Source organism: Hemitrygon akajei, chromosome 14, assembly GCF_048418815.1.
Source record: "Hemitrygon akajei chromosome 14, sHemAka1.3, whole genome shotgun sequence".
NCBI classification, from domain to species: domain Eukaryota; kingdom Metazoa; phylum Chordata; class Chondrichthyes; order Myliobatiformes; family Dasyatidae; genus Hemitrygon; species Hemitrygon akajei.
In genome coordinates this window covers 108,468,803-108,496,429 of record NC_133137.1, presented here as the reverse complement: position 1 = coordinate 108,496,429, position 27,627 = coordinate 108,468,803, and the positions used below count along the sequence as shown (strand labels likewise).

Below are 27,627 nucleotides of genomic sequence, written 5' to 3'. Positions count from 1 at the left end.
TAAGAGACTACTAGACAGGTATATGGAGGAATTTAAGTTGGGGTGTTATACGGGAGGCAGGGTTTAAGGGTCGGCTCAACATTGTGGGCTGAAGGGCCTGTAATGTGCTGTACTATTCTATGTTCTATGTTCTAGATTGAGGACACTGGAAGAATAGACTTCATTTGGGAGGGTAGGGTGCAAAAGGGGTGGGCAGATTTACTGGACTTCTTTCATTCTTGAAATTTCTTTTGCCCTTGTATAAACTGCTGTTTAAATCCTCTCTTTAGGCTTAGCTAGGTAGAGTCAGACAAAGTTGAATGGTAGAGTTATTAGAACACAGTGCCACACAAATCCTTGGGGGGATTGATTGTATGTAACGGAATAAATGCATTTACATAGAGTTTCTTAAAGTCACAGATGAGAAAAGGCTGACTAATCCATCAAAGATGTTCAATTTCATTGATTGATTATTCTCTCAAAGCCTCTCCCTATAATAGCTGGTGTATAAAATTCCATTGCTCTCATAGTCTGAAGATCTCTGCGGAAATCATCTGTCTAGTGACTTTATTATCCAGGTGGAATTAAAAATTCTTTCCCACAGAATGAGAGATCAGTATCTGTTCTTTAATTGCTCCTTAAGTGGAAAGGGAAGGTCTAAAAATGGAATTCTTATTGGCAGCGGATTTGTGTATGGTCTCTGAGGACACTGTGGAGAAGCTGAGACACCTTGAGCCTTAATGTAGAAGATAATAGGCTTTCAGTCAGAGAACAAGGCTTAAATAATACAGCTTGGCTCTGTACTGCAGCTGATTGAATCTCTCACATCTTTTTAACACAGGATTATGGGCGGTTAGTTGACTGCATCATTAGAGGGGGATATTTTATATTTGTGTCTGTGCAGTGACACAAGGTTCACATGAATGCCACACCTAAGCTTTTTTAAGTGCTCCACTAATAAAAGATACCGCCCCATGGTTTTGAGCCAAAGGAGCAGTAAGATCGAGACTTGATCTCTTGTCTATGCTGTTTGGGAAGATGCAGGTGAAGTCAGTTGCATCATGTTGATGAGTTCCTTATTGACATCTTGGGTTACAGATGATAGGATCTGGATTTCTACATGGTCTTTGAGAAGGGCTTCTTGATCAAAATTGTTAACCAAGCTTGGAGACAATGAGCTTCCTCCTGATTTGGTTCAGTGTCATGGATGCTGGGCGTCTTCCAGATTGGAACCTAGGTTTTCACAGTTGCACCATGTAAACAAATTGAGGGATAAATCTGTTACTTGTACCTGTGATGTAATAAATTTTATTAGCCCTCTGCATGAGGCTTGTAAAAATCAAAGGTAGGAGAATATTATGTCATAAACAAGAGAGAATCTGCAGATGCTAGAAATCCAAGCAACACACACTAAATGCTGAAGAAACTCAGCAGGCCAGGCAGAATATTATGCCACTGTGATGTTACAAGTTTTGTTTACCGTTGAGTGTTCATTGGAACACTTCTATATTTTCATAAAAAATAATGATCCTCAATGAGGTTAAGTTTAGGGTGAAAGGTTAACTGTCCAGTTTGTTCACCTCCTTCACTTTTCCCATTTTCTCTATAAGATAAAGTTCCATGGTCATAAGAGCCCTTTAAGCCCTCCTGTGAACTTACTGTGACTAATATTGTGAAATTCTGAGAGAGAATCGTGACTGAACACCAACAGAAGTGCACTTTCGAATTTGAACCAGGTGCAGAGAAATGAAATAAGAGATCACCCATGAACACGGCAGTGCTATTCATAATCCTGTTTGGGAGCCACAGTACAACACCAGAGAAAAAGACCCATCAACCCACCTAATGCATGCCAACTTGGTGTTCTTTCTAGTCCCATCTACCTCCACCTGGACCATATCCCTCCCATCCATGTACCTATCCGAACTTCTCTTAATTTTTTCTATTGAACCTGCATCTACTACTTCCACCTGCAGCTTGTTCCACACTCGTACCATGCTCTGAAGAAGTTTTCCCTCGGAGGTTTCACCTTTCACCCCAAACCTATGACCTTTAGTTCTAGCCTCACCCAACCTAAGGGGGGAAAAAATCCCTATCTATACCCCTCATAATTTTGTATAGCTCCATAAGATCTTCCCTTAGTCTCTTGAAAGTCCTAACCTATTCAATCTTTCCATTTAACTCAGGTCCCCAGGTCCTTGCAACATTCTTGTAAAATTTTCTGCAAACTTTCAAGCTTACTGTTATCTTCCCTATAGATTGGTGGCCAGAGTTGTACACAGTACTCTAAATTCAGCCTCACCAACTTCTTGTATAACTTCAACATAATATCCCAACTCCTGTATTCATTGCCATGATTTATAAAGGCCAATATGCTAAAAGTTCTCTTTACTACTCTATCTACTATGGTGCCATTTTCAAGGAACTGTGGATCTATATTCCCAGGTCATTTTTCTACTGCACACCTCAGAGCCCTATTATTTACTGTGCAAGTCATATTTTGGCTTGTCCTCCCAAAGTGCAACACTTCCCAGTTGTCTGGATTAAATTACACCTGCCACTTTTCAGTCTGTTTTCCCAACTGGTGAAGATCACACTGCAAGCTGATAGCCTTCCTCACTGTCCACTACACTCCCAGTCTTGGTGTCATCCACAGATTTGCTGTCCAGTTTATCACATCATCTTCTAAATCATTAATCAATGGACCTTGCACTGCTTGCTGCAATACACCACTGGTCACAGGCCTATAGTCAGAGGTACAACCATCTACTACAGTCTCTGGCTTCTCCCACTAAGCCAATTGTTGGATCCAATTGGCTACTTCATCCAGTATGTCAAACAAATTGACCTTTTAGAACAGACTCCCATGCGAGTCTTTGCCAATGGTCTTACAAAGGGCAGCTAAAGTCCATGTTGGCAATGACCACCACCTTTCCTTCATAAATCTTCTTGTAATCTCTTCAGAAAAACTCCTACCATGTCTAGGCTCTTTCCTCAGTCCATTCAGATCAATAAATGTTCAGAGATCAATTTTCTCAGCAAAGGCAAGGACTTACGAAACACCACATTGGACTTGTAATTCCAAATAATAAATAAAACACATTAAATTCACAACTCTAAAACAAGTTAATTACTCATGTCTGCCATTGTTGATGTTGTACATTAAGCTTGATCCACCTTCCCTTGTTTTAACTCTCTCAGCACTGCATTTGTTTCTCATTCACTTAGACTTATCCAGCTGCCCTTTTTAATAGATTGAAGATTCGTACAGCCAGATTTGGGAACAGCTTCTTTCCAACTGTGATAAGGCTGCTGAACGGATCCTGACCTGGATCTGGGCCTCACCTTCCAAATATCCAGACCTGACTTGCACTACCTTACTTTCCCTTTTCTATTTTCTAATTATGATTTATAATTTAAATTTTTATTATAGTTGCTTTGATTTGTACTCCAGGGAGCGCGAAGCGCCGAATCAAATATCACTGTGATGATTGTATGCTCTAGTATCAATTGTTTGGTGACAATAAAGTAAATTAATATAACTTCACAAATTATAAATGGTGCAAGTTTCATGTCTCAATGCCTCAGGAATTCTCCTGAATTACTTAATGTATTTACAATCTGAGTTTGATTCCCCCAACCACTCTACTTCATCCTTCTTTATCAGATAACTCTCTGTTTTGAACGGAGTCTCACATGATCAGCAGTTATTTATAGCCTTTCAGATATACAATTTTCAGACTACAGCAGATTGCGCACTCTTTAAAGATGTTGGCATTAGTTACAGGAGAAAATGTACAGAGAACATAGCTGAAGCTGGCTGAGCATCTTGGACTTCATAAATCAGATAAGTTGATGTAATTTTGCTTTATTGTCATCACTACAAAAACATTGAATATGGCTTGTGTTTACATTTTTTTCTGTTTAGGCTGAAGGCACTGGCATCAAATTATTGGAAACTTTGGTTGAAGACCAAGCAACTCAATCGGGAGATGTTTCACAATGGGTCACAGGTAATGACAGTGGGTGCTATCTCGCCTAATGGAAAAATCCAAGCTTATTTAGCATTCTGCAGTCTGTAGAACTTCTGGCATAAATCTGATTTGTAAAAACTAAATACAAACAAAATAAAGTATAAGTTTTGGTTCACAATCTGCAGTTGCCAGAATTTTGAAACAAAAGCAGGAAATGCAAGAAACACAGAACACGGGGAATAAAAACAAAATCACCATTTTCATTCAGCAACCCTTCATCAAAATGGAATCGGTTATGTTTATTATTACAGGAAGGGTTGGGCATGTCTGTGATCGATGCAGACCAAAGTTGTCAAGATGTTATTTCAAAAACCAGCAGTTAGAGAGAAAGAAGAAAAAAAGAATAGAAATAAATTGAAACTGCAAAGTACAGGTCCATCTCTGCAGAATAAAAAGATTGTTACTTAAATTGTTAAATTCAATAGGAAGCCCCTAGGGTTGTGGTATGCTCAGATACAAAATGATCTGTGGTCCTTTATGTTGAAGTAATACCAGAGGCCAACAAGACAAGAGAAAACAGAATAATGAGTTCTAGTGAAAGATGACAGGAAGCTTTGTAAACTAAACAAAAGAGTCACTCTTTTGTGTTGGGGAGGAAGCATTAAGAAGAGGGACGCCTCACGTCTTAATAAGCTGGTAAGGAAGGTGGGCTCTGTCGTGGGCAAAGTACTGGAGAGTTTAACATCGGTAGCTGAGCGAAGGGCGCTGACTAGGCTACGGTCAATTATGGAAAACTCTGAACATCCTCTACATAGCACCATCCAGAGACAGAGAAGCAGTTTCAGCGACAGGTTACTATCGATGCAATGCTCCTCAGACAGGATGAAGAGGTCAATACTCCCCAATGCCATTAGGCTTTACAACTCAACCGCCAGGACTTAAGAACTTTTTAAAAGCTATTATTAATGCTTTTTGAGATAGTGATTTAGATGCATATCATATTTTTTACTGAGTTAAGTATTGTATTTAATTAGTTTTGCTACAACAAGTGTATGGGACATTGGAAAAAAGTTGAATTTCCCCATGGGGATGAATAAAGTATCTATCTATCTATCTTTAGTTTTGTTTTTATGAAGTTAACAGTTAGGCCATTGAAAGAACTGCAGTTAATGTGCTGCAGCTAAAGCTCTGTAATCTTATAACTTTTCATAAATAAAATGGCAGAGACGTTTTATTTGTGGAAAAAAAAGGCATGGCTTTTTGGCTAAACGTGCTGAAAAGTCCTGGATGTGTGGGATCCGATAACAATCAGGGTGTTGGCCTCATTAAGGTGTCGGTAATTGCCTCATGGGTGGCAACAACCATCGGACTTGGGGACCATATGGAGGAGTGATGCCCAGGAACTATTCAATCGGCATACAGTGCCAGTTCTTTTCATGTTGTCAGATTCAGCCTTCACCGTAGCCAGCTTTTTTGGATACAGTCTACGCACATGGGCATAGACTGGTGGGTCAGTTGTAGAAATGTAGTGCTTGATCCCAAGTTTTGGGATTATAGTTGAGTTGCCTAGCAGTCAAGTAAACACACATGGGATGGTGGTTACCAAGTTGTTGTGTAGAACTTACTGAGGGAGCAAGGTAACAACCCAACATTCTTAACATCCACAAGCCAGCAGTTCTTAAGATTATCTAATAGTCCTTAGCACACAGGAAATCTGCATCAAACAGAGGACTAGCCACTTTAGCTAAGATGAAGTCCTATATATAACACTGCTCACTGAAGCAGAGAGTCACCCATCGTGTCCTGCAAGTCTGGATCCTGTTACCATTGGTGGCTTTTGGTGAGGTTTTATCCTTGAGCATCAGAGTCACCAGTGTTGGTGGTGATGTTTTATGTTTAAGAAAAAAAACCAGCAACTTATTTATTGAACACCAAAAACTGAACACAGCTAAAAGTCCTTTATGTGATTACATCACCATGTCCAACCAGCCTCTTAAAGTAAAACCCCAACTCAATGTGAATTATGTCCATTTCCACCAAGTATGTTACCCTACAATCTGGCCTGCTCCAGAACTGTCAGATGTAAATAAATTGATTATTCTATTTAACTGGTGTCAGCTTGTTGTCTGACACAGTACTGCTCCAATATCAGCTTTGGGACTAGCTCCGTAACACCCTGGAGTTGGTCTTAAAGCTTACTTGGTATTCTCTTGGTGTTGGTTTAAAAGGAGCTCCCCAAAATTACCCGAGCTTCAGCCTGAAAGCTAGCTCAGCAAAGGCCCCATGTAAGCTGAAGGTAAGCTTGGTGTTGCCCTGATATCGGCCCAGGTCCTTGCTTTGCACTACCTCCTGGTTTTGGCCCAGGGGCTGGCTAGACAATGTCCTGGACAGCCTGAGAACTTGTTTGGCACTGCCCCCAGTGGTGGCCAAGGGTTCACAGAGCACTGCTTCTGTTTTGGCCCTGATGTGTTTGATATTTAAATGTGCTTTGTAGCAAAATGGTGGATAAAGAAACACTATTCCAAAAGCTGTAAGTGCTACACCATTGGCTATTCAATTAACAGGAGCTATCACAGCATGACCAAAATATTGATTGGTGATTCTAGAGCATTGTATGTGTTTTTCAGACTAGAGTCCAGGGATCAGTGCTAGGTCTACTGCTTTTATTAATATATCATAATGATTTTGATGTACAAAGTACAATTTCCAAATCAATAGATGTAGTGAAGATTAGGAGTAAACTGTGAAGAAGATTTACTAGGATGTTACCAGGGTTTCAGCACTTAAGTTACAGAGAAAGGTTGAACAAGTTAGGTCTCTATTCATTGGAGCGTAGAAGGTTGAGGGGGGATTTGATCGAGGTATTTAAAATGTTGAGAGGGATAGATAGAGTTGACGTGAATAGGCTGTTTCCATTGAGAGTAGGGGAGATTCAAACGAGAGGACATGATTTGAGAGTTAGGGGGCAAAAGTTTAAGGGAAACACGAGGGGGTATTTCTTTACTCAGAGAGTGATAGCTGTGTGGAATGAGCTTCCTGTAGAAGTAGTAGAGGCCAGATCAGTTGTGTCATTTAAGGTAAAATTGGATAGGTATATGGATAGGAAAGGAGTGGAGGGTTATGGGCTGAGTGCGGGTAGGTGGGACTAGGTGAGATTAAGAGTTCGGCACGGACTAGGAGGGCCGGAATGGCCTGTTTCCGTGCTGTGATTGTTATATGGTTATATGGTTATAAGATAGTATTAGATTTCAAGGAACTCTAGACATCCTGCTGAAATGGATAGAAAAGTGGCAGATGAAATCTAATGCTAAGAAATGCATTGTTGTATTTAGATAGGAAGAATAAAGAGGCAATATACATTAAAGGTCACAGTTTTAAAAGGATTGCAAGAATAGAGGAGATCTGGTGGTATATTTGGTATATCTGGTGGTATATAGTTTATTGAAAGTGTTAAGGCAATAGGGAAAGTGACTGCCAAAAAATGGGCCTAAAATGCAAGAGGAATGAAATCATGAAACAGACAGACAGACGTACTTTATTGATGCCAAGGGAAATTGGATTTTGTTACAGTCGTACCAACCAAGAATAGTGTAGAAATATAGCAATATAAAACCATAAATAATTAAATAATAATAAGTAAATTATGCCAAGTGGAAATAAGTCCAGGACCAGCCTATTGGCTCAGGGTGTCTGACACTCCGAGGGAGGAGTTGGAAAGTTTGATGGCCACAGGCAGGAGTGACTTCCTATGACGCTCAGTGTTGCATCACGGTGGAATGAGTCTCTGGCTGAATGTACTCCTGTGCCTAACCAGTACATTATAGAGTGGATTGGAGTCATTGTCCAAGATGGCATGCAACTTGGACAGCATCCTCTTTTCAGACACCACCGTCAGAGAGTCCAGTTCCACCCCCACAACATCACTGGCCTTACGAATGAGTTTGTTGATTCTGTTGGTGTCTGCCACCCTCAGCCTGTTGCCCCAGCACACAACAGCAAACATGATAGCATTGGCCACCACAGACTTGTAGAACATCCTCAGCATTGTCCAGCAGATGTTAAAGGACCTCAGTCTCCTCAGGAATTAGAGACGGCTCTGACCCTTCTTGTAGATAGCCTCAGTGTTCTTTGACCAGTCCAGTTTATTGTCCATTCGTAACCCCAAGTATTTGTAATCCTCCACCATGTCCACACTGACCCCTTGGATGGAAACAGGGGTCACCAGTGCCTTAGCCCTCCTCAGGTCCACTACCAGCTCCTTAGTCTGCACCATAGAAAGGGTGCAGGGGTGATTTACAAGGACGTTGCTTGGATTGGGGAGCATGCCTTATGAGAATAGGTTGAGTGAACTCAGCATTTTTTCTATGGAGCAACGGAGGATGAGAGGTGACTTGATAGAGGTGTACAAGATAATGAGAGGTATTAATCATGTGGATAGTCAGAGGCTTTTCCCCAGGGCTGAAATGGCTAGCACGAGAGGGCAAAGTTTTAAGGAGCTTGGAAGTAGGTACAGAGGAGATGTCAGGGGTAAGTTTTTTTTATGCAGAGTGTGGTGAGAGCATAGAATGAGCTGCCGGCAGCGGTGGTGGAGGCGGAAACAATAAGGTCTTTTAAGAGACTCCTGGATGGCTACATGGAGCTTAGAAAAATAGAGGGCTATGGGTAAAGCCTAGGTAGTTCTAAGGTAGGGATACGCTCGGCACAGCTTTGTGGGCTGAACGGCCTGTATTGTGCTGTATGTTTTCTAAGTTTTTATGTTATTCATTATAAAATGCTAGATGGTCGAAACTTTGGTATTGAATCCATTTCTAAGCAAAACACTTCAGGAAATGTGAAGACCTGAGACTGGATACAGAAGAGAGTTACCAAAAATGATCTCAAGGATGAGAGACATTGGTTATGCTTGTAATCTAATGAAGCTGGAGTTCTTGAAATAAAGAGAACTGGAGGAGATCTGATAAAGATATTTTAAATGTGTAAGAGTCATGGAGTAGGGAAGATCAATAGTAAATGACTGATCAAGAGCTAGAAGTGACTTGAGGAAAAGCTACAGCTCAGCGAGTGGTTCGGGTCATCCTGGGTCCTGAGGAATACGGGGGGGGGGGGGGGGCTGCTAGCTGATTGCTCTTAAATACAGTAAGCCTGGACTCAGCAGGGTGACTAGCCTTTTTCCATGCTGTAACCATTCTCTGATTCCAGATTGCTCCAAAGATGATTTTCTAAGACCTTATCTGAAATGAATTTGTGACTGACCCATTCAGTCCCTTTGGGCATGCAAAATATAAGTGCCTTGAATTGTTGATAAGTTCAAGGAGGTGATGGGATGCAGTCATGGAAACCAGTCATGTACTCTTCAAGACGAAAGGGGTTTCTCTTCTCTGACTGTGACTAAGGCTTATTACTGGGTTAAACTGGAGGACCTTACTACAGTTGTATCTGCCCTAGAATATTTGAAGGAATAATATATTTTGGAGCTTAAATCAGTGTTGTAACTTGATGGGACAGTACTAAGTAATTCCATTCAACCATGTTTGACAACCCTAACAACCTGAAAAATGTAAAAAAGCCTCACATATCAAATAAAAACACAAAATGCTGGCAGAACTCAGCAGGCCAGACAGCATCTATGGGAGGAGGTAGTGATGACGTTTCGGGCCGAAACCCTTCATCAGGAGTGAAGTAACATGGAATGGTCGAGGGGGAATAAGAGGTAGGGGGAAGGATGAAGTAGAGAGCTGGGAAGTGATAGGCTGAAGGGAAATGGGCTGGGGGAAGGTGGAGAATTATGGGAAATAAAAGAGAAAGAAAGTTAGGGCTGGGGGGAGATTATAGTGAGGGGGGGAAAAGAGTGAGGAAGAAAACCAGACTAAAATTATAGATAGGGATGGGGTAAGGGGGGGGCAGGGGTATCAACGGATGTCTGTGAGTTGAATGTTCATGCCGACAGGTAGGAGGCTACCTAGGGAGATAAGGTGTTGCTCCATCAACCTGCGTGTGGCCTCATCTTGATGGTTGAGGAGGCCATGGACAGACATATCGGAGTGGGAGTGGAATTGAAGTGTGTGGCCACAGGGAGATCCCGCCACTGCTGGAGGACTGAGCGCTGGTGTTCAGCGAAATGGTCTCCCAGTCTGCAGTGGGTCTCCCCAATGTATAAATGGCCACATTGGGAGCACCTTATACAGTATATCACCCCAGTTGACTCGCAGGTGAAGTGGTGCCTCACCTGAAAGGACTGTCTGGGGCCTAGGATGGTGGTGAGGGAAGAAGTGTGGGGGCAGGTGTAGCACTTCTTCCGTTTGCAGGGATAAGTGCCTGGAGGGAGGTCGGAGGGGAGGGATGGGGGGGATGAATGGACAAGGGAGTCGCGTAGGGAGCGATCCCTGCAGAAAGCGGAGAGTGGGGGGGAGGGAAAGATGTGTCTGGTGGTGGGATCCTGTAGGAGGTGGCGGAAGTTACGGAGGGTTATATGTTGGATCTGTAGGCTGGTAGGGTGATAGGTGAGGACCAGGGGGACTCTATCCCTGGTGGGCTGGTGGGGGGGATGGGGTGAGGGCAGTGGTGCATGAAATATGGGAGACGCGATGGAGGGCAGAGTTGATAGTGGACGAAGGGAAGCCCCTTTCTTTAAAAAAGGAAGACATCTCCTTTGTCCTAGAATGAAAGGCCTCATCCTGAGAGCAGATGTGGCGGAGGCGGAGGAATTGAGAGAAAGGGATAGCATTTTTGCAGGAGACAGGGTGGGAGGAGGAATAGTCTAGGTAGCTGTGAGAGTCTGTAGGTTTGTAGTAGACATCGGTGGATAGGCTGTCTCCAGAGATAGAAACAGAAAGATCTAGAAAGGGGAGGGAGGTGTCGGAAATAGACCAGGTGAATTTGAGGGCGGGGTGAAAGTTGGAGGCGAAGTTAATGAAGTCGACGAGCTCAGCATGTGTGTAGGAAGCAGCACCGATGCAGTCGTCAATATAACGTAAAAGGAGGACAGATACCGGTGTAGGCTTGGAACATAGATTGCTCCACATGGCCGACAAGAAGGCAGGCGTAGCTAGGACCCATGCGGGTGCCCATGGCTACACCTTTAGTGGGAGGAGCCAAGGGAGAAATTGTTAAGGGTGAGGACTAATTCCGCAAGGCGGAGAAGAGTGGTGGTAGAGGGTGACTGGCTGGGTCTGGAATCCAGGAAGAAACGGAGAGCTTGGAGACCTTCCTGGTGGGGGATAGAGGTATATAGGGACTGTATATATCCAACCATGTTTTTAAAAATGTGTAAACAATGTAAAGTGAAACATGCTTGAGAAACCTGTCTGCCTCTGCAAGTGTTAGCTCTTGATTCTTGTCAACAGAGCAACCAAATGTCTATATTAAAGCAATACACACAAAATGTTGGAGGAACTCAGCAGGTCAGGTAGCATTTATGGAAATAGTAAACAGTCAACATTCAAAGTTCAACTTTGAACTTTGACCATATGAGAAAGCTGACCCAGGGGGAGATGATAGGAAAGTGAGAAGAGGTAAGGGGCCAGAGTGGAGAATGGGAATTAAAATGTTTGGCCATCGAGAAGTTCCACTTTTGCACATGGAGCAGAGGTGCTCAATGAAGTGGTCCCCCAATTTATGATGAGTCTCATCAATGTAGTGGAGGCTGCAGCAGGAGCACAATAGGATACAATAAATGATTCCAGCAGATTTGCAGGTGAAGTGTTGCCTCATCTGGAAGGATTGTTTGGGGCCCTGAATGTAGATGAGGGAGGAGATGAATGGTCAGGTGTAGCACTTTGGCCACTTGCAGATACAAGTTCCGGGAGAGAGATTAGTGAAGAGAGATAAATGGACAAGGGAATCCCAAAGGGAGCAATCCCTGCAGGAAGTGGAGGGGGAGGTAAAGATATGTTTGGTGGTAGTATCCTTTTGGAGATGGCAGAAGTTGCAGAGAATAATGTGTTGGATGTGGAGACTTATGGGGTGATAATTATGGACAAGAGGAACTCTATCATTGTTAAGGCGTCAGGAAGATGGGGTGAGCGGAGGCGTTCAGGAAATGGAGGGGATGTGAGTGAGGGGAGCATGAGTGGTGTATAATGAAGTTTATTTCTAGGTGTTGCAGGTGAGCTTAGAATGATATGAAAATTGGGAGCATGAGGAGATGGGAATAGTCATCCGACCTCTGCGTTAAAGGAATTCAATTGAAATGGAGAGGACTTTAGCCGCAATAGATTAAATGCTCTCAAAAGAAATCTACTTTTTCAAGGAAACTAGTGAAATAATTTTAATTTAGCTGCTAACATACTTTCTTCAGGAGTTGTTAAGCTATTCATTATTCTTTCCTTTTTTTTCCAAATAATTATTCAAATAGGCTTAATTGATCATTGCATTGAATTGAGATTGATATTGTGAGGAAAGATTTTCTTTAACAGAATTGAGTTTAGCACTTTAATTTTCAGTGCCTTTTCTATTTTCAGTTTTCTTGAGCTTCTCTATATTCATGTACCACTTTGTTTGATCTAAAATACGTTGAAACATTTTCATGGGCATTGCTGGCTACTGCCTGAGATACTTGTTGGATTACTTAGTAACATTGTATTTTACAGACCTATCCACGATGAGTGGACATGGCCTGCACCCCTTAAAGTTACTTGTCCAAGCAGCAGCCAGTAACTAATAGTAAGTGGAATTGGCTGGAATATTGGCATTTGTCCAACACTTTACAGAATGTGACCTGGTTATCTTGCTGGCATTTCCAGTCTGATGTTGAAAAGTGGAGTCTTTTCTGCTGCTGACTGTGTAAAATTGTTATAGACATCCAAGTTGAAGTTGGCAAATGTATGCAAGATATCTGAACTTGGAGAGGATTAATTATAAATTACTATTTAACTTTTCAGAGAAGACTGATAAAGCAAAGAATATTCAGGACGTCTCTGAACCAGAACAAAAAGCAACAGAACCAGTGGAAGTTCAGGTACAGGAACCTTCAGCTGTGATTCTTTTTCCTTACAGTCATGATGTTGAGTTTTTGTTTCACATTGTAACGCTCTGGCCTCAGAAGTTTCAAAATGAGGAATTACATAAATACAAGTTTTAATGGACGTCATTTGCCTGATGTTCAGCTCTGAATTGGCAAACTTTAATCATTAGAGGCTGCTGATAACATATACTAATTTGAAGGTAATAGAAAATGTACTGTTTTGGCCAGTTTGAGTTAGAACATAGAACAGTGCAGCACAGAAAGAGGTCCTTCAACCCACAGTTTGGTGTCATATTTATGCCCAACTGAACTAATCCTTTGTTTACACATCCTTTTCTGCATATCCTTCCATTTCCTGCACATATCTAAGAGCCTCTTGTAAGTATCTGCAGATTTTCTCTTGTTTATGATTGAAGTTCTCTATATTTGCCTCCACCAGCACCCCAGGTGGTGCATTCAGGCATGGATTTTCATTTCCTTGAGAGACATACTGGTGATAAGGCTGAACTGTAGTTGACGGGTGAAGTCAGAGCTGGCTTGAATTCCTGAAGTGATAACTGCCAAATTTTGGTGGCAGAGGGCAATGGTGTGACGTATCGGTGCAATGTTTATCACTGCCACCTTGCAGACTGTGTTAGACCCTGTCCTTGGGTGCTGTCTCTGTGGAGTTTGTACATTCGCTTGTGATATGTGGGTTTCCAGATGATTCAGTTTGTTCTCTCATTCCAAAGATATAATAATTGGTTATTGGTAATTGTTATATTCCCCTTTTGATAAGTAATAAAAGGAAACAGAGATTTTGATGGGCAGATATGAAAGAGAGTAAGTTTCAGGGCTACCAGGGAAGATGAGGAGCAGGGAATGGGATGGATGAGATTGTTGTGTTAAAATTGGATTTGACCATTGGGCCAAATAGCCTCCTTCTGTGTTTTAGCAAGCAATGGGTGGCTGATGCAGGAGCATTCATTTACTACTATCAGTTAAAAGCAATCTTTAACTTTGGAGTTTTGAACTGCATTTACATGAAGACAAGTCAAGATAAAATTTCTCCTGAGAAACTTGTAATCCATCAGCTTTGTGAATGTTTGTTGGTGCCAACCAGCAGGTTTTTGGTCTCAGAACTTGCTTTGACTATCCACAGTCCCCAGCTCCCAACCTCACTGCAGGATGGTGGGGAAAATAAAACAGAAATATCCAGGAACAATGTCAGTCCCATGCAACATTCCCAGTTTCAGATGCAATAGATACAGAATCAAGTGGAATCTGAGATTTTGTTAATGTGTTGGTATCATTCACTTATCATAAGACCGTAAAACACAGGAACAGAATTAGGCCATTTAGCCCATCAAGTCTGCCCCGCCATTTCAAAATGGCTAATCCATTTTCTCTCTCAACCCCAATTTCTTGACTTCCCTACCTGCATCCCTTTGTGCCCTGATCAATTAGGAATCTATCAACCTCTGCCTTAAATGTACATGAAGTCTTGGCCACCACAGGTGCCTGTGGCAACGAATTCCACAGATTCACCACTCTCTGGCAAAAGAAATTCCTCCTTGTCTCATTTCTAAAAGGACACCCCTCTAAAAGGCTGTGTCCTCTGGTCGTAGACTCTTCACAAGACGAAACATCCTCTCCACATCCACTCTATCAAGGCTTTTCTCCATTCGATAGGCTTCAATTAGGTTGCCCCTCATTCTTCTGAATTCTAGTGAATTCCAGAGCCATCAAATGCTTTTTGTATGACAAGCCGTTCAATCCTAGAATCATTTTCATGAACCTCCGTTGATCTCCAGTTTAAACACCTCCTTTCTAAGACGAGTGACCCAAAACAGGTGGAGTCAGTGGTGAGGAAGGCAAGTGCAATGATCGCATTCATTTCATGAGGTCTGGAATACAAGAGCAGTGATGTGAGGCTGAGGCTTTATAAGCCACTGGTGAGGCCTCACCAGTTCTGGGCTCCTCATCTAAGGAAAGATGTACTGGCATTGGAGAGGGTTCAGAGAAGGTTTACAAGGATGATTCTGGGAATGAAAGGGTTATCAGACGAGGAATGTTTGATAGTTCTGGGTCTGTACTCACTGAAATTTAGAAGAATGGTTGGGGGGGGGATCTCATTGAAACCTTTTGAATGTTGAACGGACGATACAGAGTAGATGTAGAAAGGGTATTTCCCATGGTGGGCAGTCTAGGACGAGGGCACAGCCTCAGGATAGAGGAGCATCCATTTAAAACAGAGATACGGAGAAATTTCTTTAGTCAGAGGGTGGTGCATTTGTGGAATTTATTACCATGGGCAGCTATGGAGGCCAGGTCATTTGGTGTATGTAAGGCAGAGCTTGATGGATTCTTGATTGGATACAGCATGAAAGGTTAGAGGGGAAGGCTGGGGAGTGGGGCTGAGGAGGGGAGAAAAAAGATCAGCCATGATTAAATGGCAGAGCAGACCTGAGGGGGCAAATGGTCTAATTCTACTCCTATGTCTTATGGCCTTATTGTCTAAAACTGCTAACAATACTCCCAAGTGAGGCCTCACCAGTGCTTTATAAAGTCTCAACATTACGTCCTTGCTTTTATATGCTACACCTCTTGAAATGAGTGCTAACATCACATTTGCCTTCCTCACCACACACTCAACCTGAAAATTAACCTTTAAGGAATGCTGCACAAGGACTGCCATGTATTTTTGCACTTTACTTTCTCTCCATTTAGAAAATAGTCAACCCTTTCATTTCTTCTAACAAAGTTTATGGCCATATACTTCCCAACACTGTATTCCATCTGCCACTTCTTTGCCCATTCTTCTAATCTGTTTAAGTCCTTCTCTACTTCCTCAAAACTACTTGCCCCTCCACCTATCTTCATATCGTCTGCAGACTTTACAACAAAGCCATCAATTCCATCATCCAAGTCATTTACATATAATGTGAAAAGAATTGGTCCCAACACAGACCCCTGTGGAACACCACTAGTCACCAGCAGCCAACCATTCCCACTCTTTGCCTCCTGCCAATCAGCCAATGCTTTATCCATGCTAGTATCTTTCTTGTAATACCACAGGCTCTTAGCTTATAAAGCAGCCTCGTCTGACACTTTGTCAAAGGCCTTCTGAAAATCCAAGTACACAGCATCAACCTTTATCTATCCTGCTTGTTGTTTCTTCAAAGATTTCTAACAGATTTATCCTCATATAGTTGAGTGGAAGAGATGCATCAGTGGAAGAGTAGAGGCATATTCTCTGTTTATAAACTTGGTTGTAACTGGTAGTTAAATAAATGTAACACACACAAAATGTTCGTGTAACATAGCAGGCCAGGCAGCATCTATAGGAAGAAGCACCATTGATATTTCGGGCCGAGGCCCTTCGTCAGGACTAACTGAAAGAAAAGATAGTAAGAGATTTGAAAGTAGGAGGGGGAGGGGGAAATACAAGATGATAGGAGACGATTGGAGGGGGTGGGGTGAAGCTAAGAGCTGGAAAGGTGATTGGCAAAAGGGATACAGAGCTGGAGAAGGGAAAGCATCATGGGACTGAAGGCCTAAGGAGAAAGAAAGAGGGAGGGGAGCACCAGAGGGAAATGAAGAACAGGCAGAGTGATGGGCAGAGAGAGAAAAAAAGGGGAGGGGGGAAAAAATAAAAAAATCAGGAATGGGGTAAGAAGGGGAGGAGGGGCATTAACGAAAGTTGGAGGTCAATGTTCATGCCATCAGGTTGGAGGCTACCCAGACGGTATATAAGGTGTTGTTCCTCCAACCTGAGTGTGGCTTCATCTTGACAGTAGAGGAGGCCATGGATAGACATATCAGAATGGGAATGGGACGTGGAATTAAAATGTGTGGCCACTGGGAGATCCTACTTTCTGTGGCAGACAGAGCGTAGGTGTTAATAAATAAATGTCTTTTTTTTCTCGATCTACCCATATGGGTGGCTCATTGGGGTTGCTATGGTTATCATGATCTTCTGGAGAGTTCTTAAATATCGTTGTTGGTTGAAGCTAAGCAGACTATAAATACTCATGCAACTGCAGCCTGCTCTTGTACTGCCTTTTGTTTTTTGTTATATATCAGCAGCACCAGCAGCTGCCCTTTCACGAGACCTTTGGGTAGAGGGCCCCTGAAACTTACTCCACCATTTAATTAGTTCAGGCCTGATCTACACGTTAGGAGTAGAATCTTGAACAAATTGATGGGAATCTGGGGAGTTAAAGAATGGGATTAATGTCGGATTACTGTAAATGGTTGGTTGGCAGGCACAGACCTGTTGAGCCAGATGGCCTGCTTCTGTACTGTGTGTGTATCTGTGAGCTTGTATGTACATAGGTGACTGTACATACAAAAGAATGAGGCAAATGAAAAATACATTGAGCTGAAGAAGGGGCCATTCAGGCATTTGAACAAAAGGTTGGTGAAACAAGTCAGTTTTAAAATGGCAATGGAATGAAATCAAGAGTTCATTCCAGAATTCTGCCTGATAATTTGATTGCCAATGTTGGGGCCAAGCAAATTGTAGATGTATAAGAGGTCTGACTTGTATAAGGCTACATGTAACCCTTGACTGATTTAACTGTGGATATGATTTCTTAACTCTACATTGTACAGCAGTAACTGAACATCTGTTTCTATTTTTTTTCTTTTTAATTCAGCAATGTAAAGCAGAGATTGAAGAGTACAGTGAGACTCATTCCCTGCACAGGATTATTTCTGACAATGACAAAGAGCCTGGCTCTATTACATATCAACCAGGAGTAGCCCAAACAAATCAGCTTCTGCTGAACAAACTGGATTCAGTATTGTCAGAAGATGGGATTGTCTGTCAGATAAGTATGAAAGATGGACATCAGTTTATGCCTGAGCAACAAGAAGCTATGTCAGCAACAGATGAGCATTTTAAAGTATATACGGAGCAGAAAGAAGTGATGGAAGGAAGGACAAATTCATGTACTAAAGTGGACAGCACGATAGTTTCAGTACAACTGGAGAAGGTTAACTCTACTCAGGTAGAACAGAGGAGTACAACAGTTGTCCATCTTGGACATCATACTTATTCAACCACAGAAGTGTACAGTTCTGGGGAACAACTGGAATATAGTTCTGCCTCACATGGAGGACTAGCATTGGTCTTGGGAAAAGAAGAGGACAGTGGAATTACAAGACATTGTCCTGAGCTTCAAGGAGTTCAAAGCAACAAATCTGATAAATTGCAGGCACGCATACAGGATCTTGAAGAGGAGCTAGAAGAGTTGAAGGCCTTCTACAGTAAGCAGCTGAAGGATAACAATGAAGAGCTTATGGGCCTAAATCAGATAGTTTTGGGTTACAAGGAAGAGATAGTAAAAGCAAATGAAGCCATTGATAATCTGAGTGCAGAGAAGAATGAGCTTCTTGGTCAGATTCAGAAGTACAGTGAGGAGTTGTCTTTAGTACCTCAACTAAAAGAGAAACTGACAAAAGCAGAGGAAGAGGCAGTTGATGAAGAGAAAAAGAACTACTTGGTTTTGGAAAATATGAGTATGCAGAACAGTTTATTACAAGAGCAGTTTCACAGTGCAGAAAATGAATCTAGGTCAAAGGATGTGAAAATTGAGGCTCTGGAGAGGGAGCTGGACATCATGCAGCATCAGATCACTGAACAAGAGGTAGAGGTTAAAGACCTGAGAGGAGAGTTAAAAATGAAGGAAGAAGCAACCTTGAACTTGGAGCAGCTTGTCAATGATGACAAGTCCAAAATTGAGGAACTTGTGCAGAAGCTGGCTTCTAAGGAGCAGGAATTGGTGACCATGCAGCAAGCTCTTTTTGAAAATGTAAGTAAAGTGCAGCAACTTCACTCGTGTCTGTCAGAAAAGGAAAGAGAAATGGCTGAGGTCACCATGAGTATGTCTGAGAAAATGGTAGTGTTAAATGAAGAGAAATTTTCTTTGGGAAACCAAGTGAAACAGTTAAAGGAGCAGGTGCTACTGCTACACAAAGAACCGGAGGGGAAAGAAGAAGAGAAGCCCTCTAGTGAACCTGAGCAACCCACCAGGAGTAAAGAACAGACTGACCTTTCACAAAGTGGCACAGGCAGACTAGAGCTATTACTGAAGGAGAGGGATGATTTAAAGAAACATGTAGAAAACCTGACAAAGGAGAATGAGCAGATAAAAAGAAAGCTCCAGGCTGCTTTGATAAAAAGGAAAGAACTTTTAAAGAAAATGGAAGAGATGAAACAGGAAGCACAGAATAAAGACTGTGAAGCAGAGGAAAGTTCTCCATCGGGGAATGAAGCAGGATGCAGTGACCTCAACTCTTCAGAGCCAGTGCAACTATGTGAAGAAAATCAAATTCAGAATCAACAGAGTGTTGATCTGGTTAGGGCTCTTGCTGAGAAAGAAACAGATTTGCAGAATGTCAGGGAAGCTCTGCAAGATCAAGAAGCTACTGTTAGTCACCTTCAGAATTTGGTAGAAGATCTGAAACAAAAACTTCAGAAGAAAACAGATCAAATGAATTCACTGGAAGCAACTTTATTGCCCAAGCAGTTGGATAATCCACAGGCTATGTCACAACATGAAATGGAAGAGAAGGATGTTGAGAATGAGAGCACTGACATTGATTCTGATAAGGTCCCTGAGCCCATTGTCACAGTGGAAGGATCGGTAGAAAGTAAGCAAACTCTGCTCGAGTCTAAGCTTTCTGTACTGGAACAAGAGAAGGATCAGCTGCAGAAGAAGCTTGAGGAAGCTATGAGTTTGCGGAAGGATATGATCAAAAAAGCTCAGGAGAAGAATAGACTCCATAGGGAGCAAGTAAAGCAACAGAAGGAGCAATACAATGCTTTGCTGGAGAATTTCAATCAACAGAGACAGGAGAAAGTAAGGATTTGTGAAGAGCTTTCAAGAGTGAAAGAACAGCTGCAGCTTTTGGAAGAGAAGCCTGCAGGTGCAGAACCGCAGCCAGGGAAACTACTTCAAGAGAATTCTGAGGAAGCAAAAGAGGAATTGTCAGAGAGGAGTGAGCATTTAGGTTGGAGCTCTGAATTGATGGACACTTCAAGAACAATCCTGGTTCAGGCACCTGTATATGTATCTGAAGCAAAAACTGAAGATCCTGTGGTGGCCCAGTTAAGAGAAGAACTTGAGAAGCTACACAATAAAAATAATGACCTTGAATTAAAACTGCAGCATTTGACAAATCCTGAGCAGAGAATAATGGAAGAAGCAGCTGTATCTCAGGATAAAATCGCTGAGCTGGAAGAAACCCACTGCTTGGAGAAAGAAGAGTTAATTAAAGAACTTGACCTTCTGAAAAAAAGATATCAGGACACAGAAGCACATGCAGAAGATCTAAAGTTGGCTTTAGAGGTGGCCAGAGCTGGAAGTTCTGATTCTGAGAGCATGGCCATTCTAAGCAAGCAATATGAAGAGTTAAAGGTAATTTTGCATAACAAAGATGAAGAAATAGAACATTTCTATACTCAGCTGAAGGAAAAAGATGCATTATTTGAAAACCTGGAACAGACACTATCAGAGAAAGTTGATTTCATTAAAACACTACAGTCTCAAATGGAAGAACAAGCTAAAGAATTTGAAGATGAAAGGAAACTTCTTCAAAATGAGGTCCTGGAAGCTCAGCAAAAGCAAGAGGATGATACTGAAGAGGCTAAGTTGAAACAGCAAATGCAGAGGAAGCTACAAGCTGCCTTGATCTCTCGCAAAGAAACTTTGAAAGTGAACAAATCACTGAGGGAAGAGCTGGCTAATGTAACAACATTGAAAGAAGAATTAAATCAAAGGCTAACTGAAATGGAAATGGCGATTGAAAACCTGAGGAAGGACAAAGAAGACCTTACGACAAAATTGTCAAATCTTCAGGCGCAAAAAGAAAAATTAATTATAGAAGTTGATAAATTACTAATTGAAAACCAGAATTTCAGTGCTTCTAGTGAAAGCTTAAAGCTGATCATTGATGGCATTACACAAGAAAAAGATATCTTGCAACACGAAGTTGAATTCTTAAAAAGTGAACAAAAGGCAGAAAGCTCAGACTGGCATAGGAAACATGAAGAATTACAAAAGGAATACGAAACACTTCTACAATCCTATGAGAATGTGAGTGGTGAGATTGAAAAGATGTACCGTGTACTTGAAATTGTAAAACAGGAGAAGCAGGAGTTGTTCGGCAAGATTCAAGAGGCTGAAGTTCAGAAAAAAGGGGTAGAGAAACAACTTCAGGAGGCAAAAGAGGAGCAGGAGGGAATGAAGGAAAAAATGAGGAAATTTGCTAAATCAAAGCAGCAGAAAATTATGGAACTCGAAGAAGAAATTGAGAGACTCCAGTTGGAACAGCAGTCTGAACCAAGCATGCAGAGTAAGCCAAGTGAATCTTCAGACTTAACAGAAAGGCAACTTCAGGAGGAACTTCAGAAAGCAAAACAGGAAACAGAAGAGGTGATGAAAGAACTTGAAACCTTAAAAATTCAGAGGGATTTTTTGGAGGGAGAGACCAATACGTTGAAACTGGAGCTGAATGAGATGGCTGAGAAGCTGGAAAATAGTGAGAAAGTTTTAGCCAAATATCAAAGTAATATTCAAGAACAGGAAATTAAAATGAAAGAAGCTATTGATGCAACCATTGTAGTAGAAGTTAAACAGGGATTATCCAATAAATTAGGTCCTTCAGTAGAGTCAACTAAAATCCATGCCCCTCCAGAGGGCTCAGAAGATCGTAGCTTCGATAATGAAATAACAAAGTACAGTCAAGAACTGTCACAGTTGATGGAACAACTAAAACAGATGGAAAATGACAAGCAGATGACAGAGAATGAGATATATGAATTGAAGAAAGTAAACCAACTTTTGCAAAGTGAAAGGGACAGTTTGGAAGAGCAACTAGTTAAAAATAAGGAGGAATGGAAACAGATGCATAGGACTGTCTCTGAGCTTGAGCTCGATAATCACCAATTAAAACAAAAAGTAGAACTGGTACAGAAGGAGAAAACATCTGCAGATTTGGATAAAGATGATCTAGAAGAACGACTAATGAATCAGTTGGCAGAGCTAAACAGTAGTGTTGCTGATTATCAACAGGAATCAAAAGAACATAACAACAAGATTTCGCATTTAGAACTAACTGTAAGAGAGTATCTGAAACAGATTGGTGAACTGGAAGAAGAAGTGAGGCAACTTAAGAGAGAAAAGGCTGAAGCTGCAGCCAAGTTGCAAAAGGACTTTGAGCAGAAAGTAAAGTCAATGCAAAAGAAAAATGAGGGGGGTAAAATTCACAACAAAGAATTACAGGAGCTGCTCAAAGAACAACAGCAAGAGGTCAAGCAACTGCAGAAAGATTGCATTCAATACCAGGAGAAAATCAGTGGCTTAGGAAAAACTATTAGGGCATTGGAATTTGTTCAGCAAGAGACCCAGAAGAGTTTGGATACTGCAAAGAAGGAAACAGCAGCACAACTGGAAGATTGCAAAAAGGCCCAGGCAGAGCTGCTTTCTTGTAAAGTCCAACTCGATGATGCTCAAAGTGAGGTAGCTAGGCTCTTGGCAGATGAATTGAAGCTAAAAGAAGAGCTTCAGACTCTTGAAAATAAGGCCAAAGAGCAAACTACCTATATGGAAGAAGAACAAAAGAGAAGGATTAATCGAGAAAAAGATGGACATAGAAAGGAGCTTAAAAACATGCAAGAGAAGATAGAAAGTTTGGAGCGTGAGAAGAAGCATTCTGAAAACACCGTTGAGGCACTGCAGGGCACATTGGAAAAGAAGAAAGAGGAAACCAATCAGATTCAGGCAAATTTCAATGAAAATTTAGCCAAGCTGGCAGCCTTCACTCGTAGTATGTCTTCTTTACAGAATGACCGTGATAGAATTATTGATGAGTCTAAAAAATGGGAAATCAAGTTCAATGATGCAATTTTGAAGAAAGAAGAAGAGATCAGAGACAAGGAAAACAACTGCAACAGACTGAAGGATCAGCTAAGACAGATCACCATTCATCATGAGGAACTGAAAATCAAGCTTTCCAGGTAAAGCAAAACAAAACATCTCCTTTCATCCAGGTCAAAGAAATATATAGAACTAGCTATTCTTGGTGTTTAGGAACTTTTTTTTACCCTGTTTGTAAACTTCTATCCTTCCCCTGACAAATTATTGAAGTCTCTCAACTTTGGTAAATTAGTATGGGGCTTTCGCATTTCAATTAAGTGTTAACATTTAAAGTAAATTACTCCAACGATGTGAATATTTGAAGTTTGCAACTTTTTAATGAAATTCCAGTTCTAATGAGAAATGCCATGTTGTATAAAAGAAATATGGAGCACTATGTAGGAGGGAACGATTAGATTGATCTTGGAATAAGTTAAAGGGTCAGCACAACGCGGTGCAGTACTGTTCTATGTTCATATTTTAAAACAGTTCACTGCTGGATGGCAAACATGAGGAAATCTGCAGACGCTGGAAATTCAAGCAACACACATAAAATGCCGGTGGAACGCAGCAGGCCAGGCAGCATCAATAGGAAGAAGCACTGTCGACATTTTGGGTCAAGACCCCTTGCCTCTCATCCTGACGAAGGGTCTCGGCCTGAAACATCAACAGTCCTTCTTCCGATAGATGCTGCCTGGCCTGCTGCATTCCACCAGCATTTTGTGTGCACTGCTGGATGGAGTTAGTAGCAACAATAGGGCACAGCCACATGTGATCAAATAATACACATGTAGAATTTTTTTAAATGATCTGGTTGTTTTAACTGATCTCATTAAGAGTAACAATGATAAGATTTCCTGTATCTCTGTGGATCTGTTAGGGGAGATGAAGTAGGTTTGACTACCATAATTACAGTTAAGACCATAAGAAGTAGGAACAGGAATTGGCCCTTTGAGTTTAGTCATGACTGATCCAATGTTCCTCAAAAGTACTTTTCCATCTTATCCCCACATGCCTTGATTTTCTTGTTGCTTATGAATCTGTCAGCTTTGAATATATTCAATAATAGAAATTCCACAGCTTTAAGGCAAAGAGAGAAGAAATTCTATGGCCTTAAATGCCCTCCACTCCTAGACTGTCCCACTTTCCCCCAATTTACTTTCGTACTCCCTAAGAATCTTGTATCTTCTATCTTCTTTGGATAAGGGTATCAAATTGGCAGTTTTATAATTTGCTACTTCTCTGGAGTGTAAGGGTTATACAAATGTGCATCCACTATCGACAGCCACTCCCTTTGTAAATATGAAAATAATCCACTTCAGCATTGATACAAAAATGGTGTTTAATTCCCACCCCACCCCCATCCGATATATCTTTTCTTTTGAATGATGTTCATTGTATCTTTGATTATAAAGACTGAGTTACCAGGTTACAGTTTATTAAAGATAAACACAAGAAATTCTTCAGATGCTGGAAATTCAAAGCAACATAAACAAAATGGTGGAGGAACTCAGCAGGACAGGCAGTATCTATGAAAATGAACAAAAACTTGACATTTCTGGGCGAGACCCTTGTTCAGGATTGGAAAGGACCCCCCCCCCCCATTCCTAACCTGCTAAGTTTCTCCAGCAATTTCTGTATGTTATTAAAGATAAATTGCAAGAATAAGGACCCATTCATTTAGTTGGGAATGTATCCTATTTGATACCAAGAGATCAAGGAAAAGGAGTGAGAAGTATGTCTGAAAATAAGAACAAGTCTCATACAATAAAAAGGTGCATTTGGCAGAATTGCTGTGAATTAGGGTTGATATCAAGTGATTTTGTTTTGGATGTGCAGTTTATACCAAATTAAACAGAGTTGACATTTTCCAGTCAAGCTCTGAAGCTGTTTATTTAACTGTACGTCACAAATTAAATATCAGATTGTACAGTGGCAGTGATTTTTAAACTCTTCTTTTAATTTCAACATTGACCTAATAATCAATTCATAATGATCTGGAATTTCACATTCTTTTGTGATTTTAGATCTCTGCATTTTTGCTTCTCTTGGACAAATGATTTTTGAAAAAGTTTGAGGGTAAACTGGGCTTAACTGAAAATGTCTAAATTTCACTGCCACATTTTTAGAGAAGCAGTGTGTTAATGTTTCAGGTTGATGACCTTTTATCTTTTGTCATCGTTGACCTAAAACATTAACTCATGCACTCTTGTGTCCTCTCCCTACAGATGCCCCCTGAACTCCTGACTATCGCCAGTATTTTCTGTAATGATACTATATTGTGAATCCTTTTTCTAGGATGGAACACAGTGAGCAGGAATGGGAATCAAAGTTCAAGATTGAAGAAGAGAATTGGAGGCAAATGATGCAAAAAGTTCAGGAAGAAAACAGACAACTCTTCTCAAGATCAGAGGAATTCCAGAAGCTGCACAAGGATTCTCAGAATGAGCTATTGAAGTTATCGGAAGAAACTAAGAGCCTAAAAGGACAGATTGCTGATTTGAACAATTCTCTGGAGAAATCGGAAGTGACCAAAGGGGACCTTGAGAAAAACCTGAGCAAGCGAGAGGCAGAGGTACAGAATTATATGCTAACCTGCGAACAACTCAAGTCCGATCTCCAAAACTCCAAAGCGTTAATGGAGAAGCTCCATGAAGAGACTGGAGAAAAGGAAGAAAAGATTGTTACACTGTTGGCAGAAAAAGAGGAGGCTGTTGTCAGTGCCATAGCTGACGCCCAGCAACAGCATGCTGAAGAACGAGGGGACTGGGAGAGGCAGGTTAAACAGTTAGCAAAGGAGAAATTAGAAGGAGAGCTGGCAATCAGAAAACTGCAGCAGGAAACTGAAGATCTGGATGCAAAGTTGAGGCAAACTGAGGAGGAATTAAAGCAGAACAAGGTCAAGCTGGAGTCATTAACAAAGTCCATGGCATCTCTCCAGAATGACCGAGAGAGAGTACTGAGTGACTACAAACAGCTGGAGCAAAGGCACATCGATGTGATTGTCGAGAAAGATCAGCTGATTCAGGAGGCTGCCACTGAGAACAACAAACTGAAGAATGAATTCAGGAGCCAACAAGGACAGAGGGATGATCTGAATTCAGAAAATGCCAAACTCAATGCACAGCTTGTGAGATACAGGGAAGATCTCAATCAAGTTATTTTACTGAAAGATTCTCAGCATAAACAGTTAGAAAAAACTCAACTTGAGAGAATCAGGGCATTGGAAAATGAGAAAGCTATTATGGAGACAAAGTCAAAAGAACTTGAGCAGGAAAATGAAACACTGAAAGAAGAGAAGCAGAAACAAACTGAACAGTTACAGTTGGCTGAGAAAATCACCGATGAACTGAAGAATGAGGTAGAAAATTTAAGAAATGGTGGGCCTGTTCAGATGCTTCAGAAGCAACTGGATGAAAAGTTAATGGAGGTAGAGAAACTGACTACTGATCTCTCCTCTGCACAGGAAAAAGTAGCTGAGCTTGAGCTGAAAAGAGTAGAGGTTGAAGAAGAAACAAGGCATAAGCTCATTGACACCAAAGCCAAATATGAGAAGGAACTCGAGAATTTGCACCATAGTGCAGGCATCATGAGAAATGAAACAGAGATAGCAGAAGAAAGAGTGGCTGAACTGGCAAAGGACCTTATGGAGACTGAGCAGAGATTGCGAGAAGCATTAGAAAACATTGATCAACTCCAGGGGCAGAACCGGTCTTTTGGAAAAGCCATGAGTTCCTTGCAGAACGACCGAGATGATCTCCTGGTCCAGTTTGAGAAATTGCAGAGCAAATATGTATCCGATTTAGAGGTGGAGAGGAACAGGAGTGAAGAATTGTACCAGGAGCTATCCCAATCCAAATCCCAATGTTCAGAATTGGTGGAGGAGAACAACCGACTCTCCACAGAGTTGTCTGCTTGGAAGAACAATACCATTGAAGACAGCCTGTTGGCCCGCATTGATGAAATGAACACACAACTTGCTTCTAAACAACAAGTTGTGCACGAATTAACCTTAGAACTGGAAAGTTCAGCCATTCAGTTAAAATCATTTTCCAAGACTGTGATGACACTACAGGATGAGAGGGACAGACTGATAGATGAAGTGGCCAAAACCAAAAAGGTTCATGAAGCAAAGCAGACATCGCCTTCAAATCCAGGCGAGGTGCAGAGCTTGAAAAATGCTCTGTCTTCATTGCAGAATGATCGAGATAGACTGGTAACTATGATTTCTGTCACACTCAACTTTAAATGTGCCAGATTTTCAACTTGTATGTTATCTATTTGCTTTTCAGCTGTCCTCCTCACTGTCTTGAGTCCAGAGCTCAGCTGTACATATCCCAATTTTATATTATTCCTTCACCCATTCCTCTCTTCAGCTTCCTGGCTGTTTCCTGACCAGTAATGCTATAATTTTAAAATTTCATCCTTGTGATTAAATACTTCCTCCACATTGCCATTTGCTGTACATTAGCTGAAGTTTCTTGCAAATAATTAAAAAGGTATTAAAAGATAAACTACCTTTTAACTCAGTAACAAATTATGCTTTTGAATAACTTTTAAATGAAATACAGAATGAATTAGAACACTACCAATGCCACTAAAGTACTATAAAATTGTGTGTTAGTTCATAATTGGTCAGGGCATGAAAGGATACATGGAGAAGGCAGGATATTGGATCAGCCATGAAGAAATGGCGGAGCAGACTCAATGGGCCAAATGGTCTAATTCTGCTCGTATATCTTATTATTTTATAATAGTTATCAATTGAGGAATTCATCCTGTGTACACTGCTATCTTCTTTTGACTG

The 27,627-nt window shown here is 41.3% G+C and overlaps 1 protein-coding gene across 2 annotated transcripts in view; it reads left to right on the top strand.

The window, feature by feature from the left end:
* Positions 1 to 27,627, top strand: part of LOC140738899 (golgin subfamily B member 1-like) — a 205,064-nt gene that overhangs the window by 137,304 nt on the left and 40,133 nt on the right. For both annotated transcript variants that reach the window (XM_073066900.1, XM_073066901.1), the window contains 4 exons: positions 3,908 to 3,992; positions 12,833 to 12,909; positions 17,556 to 22,921; positions 25,119 to 27,036. In XM_073066900.1, coding sequence (XP_072923001.1) covers positions 3,908 to 3,992; positions 12,833 to 12,909; positions 17,556 to 22,921; positions 25,119 to 27,036 — 7,446 coding nt within the window. The remainder of the gene's footprint in view (positions 1 to 3,907; positions 3,993 to 12,832; positions 12,910 to 17,555; positions 22,922 to 25,118; positions 27,037 to 27,627) is intronic.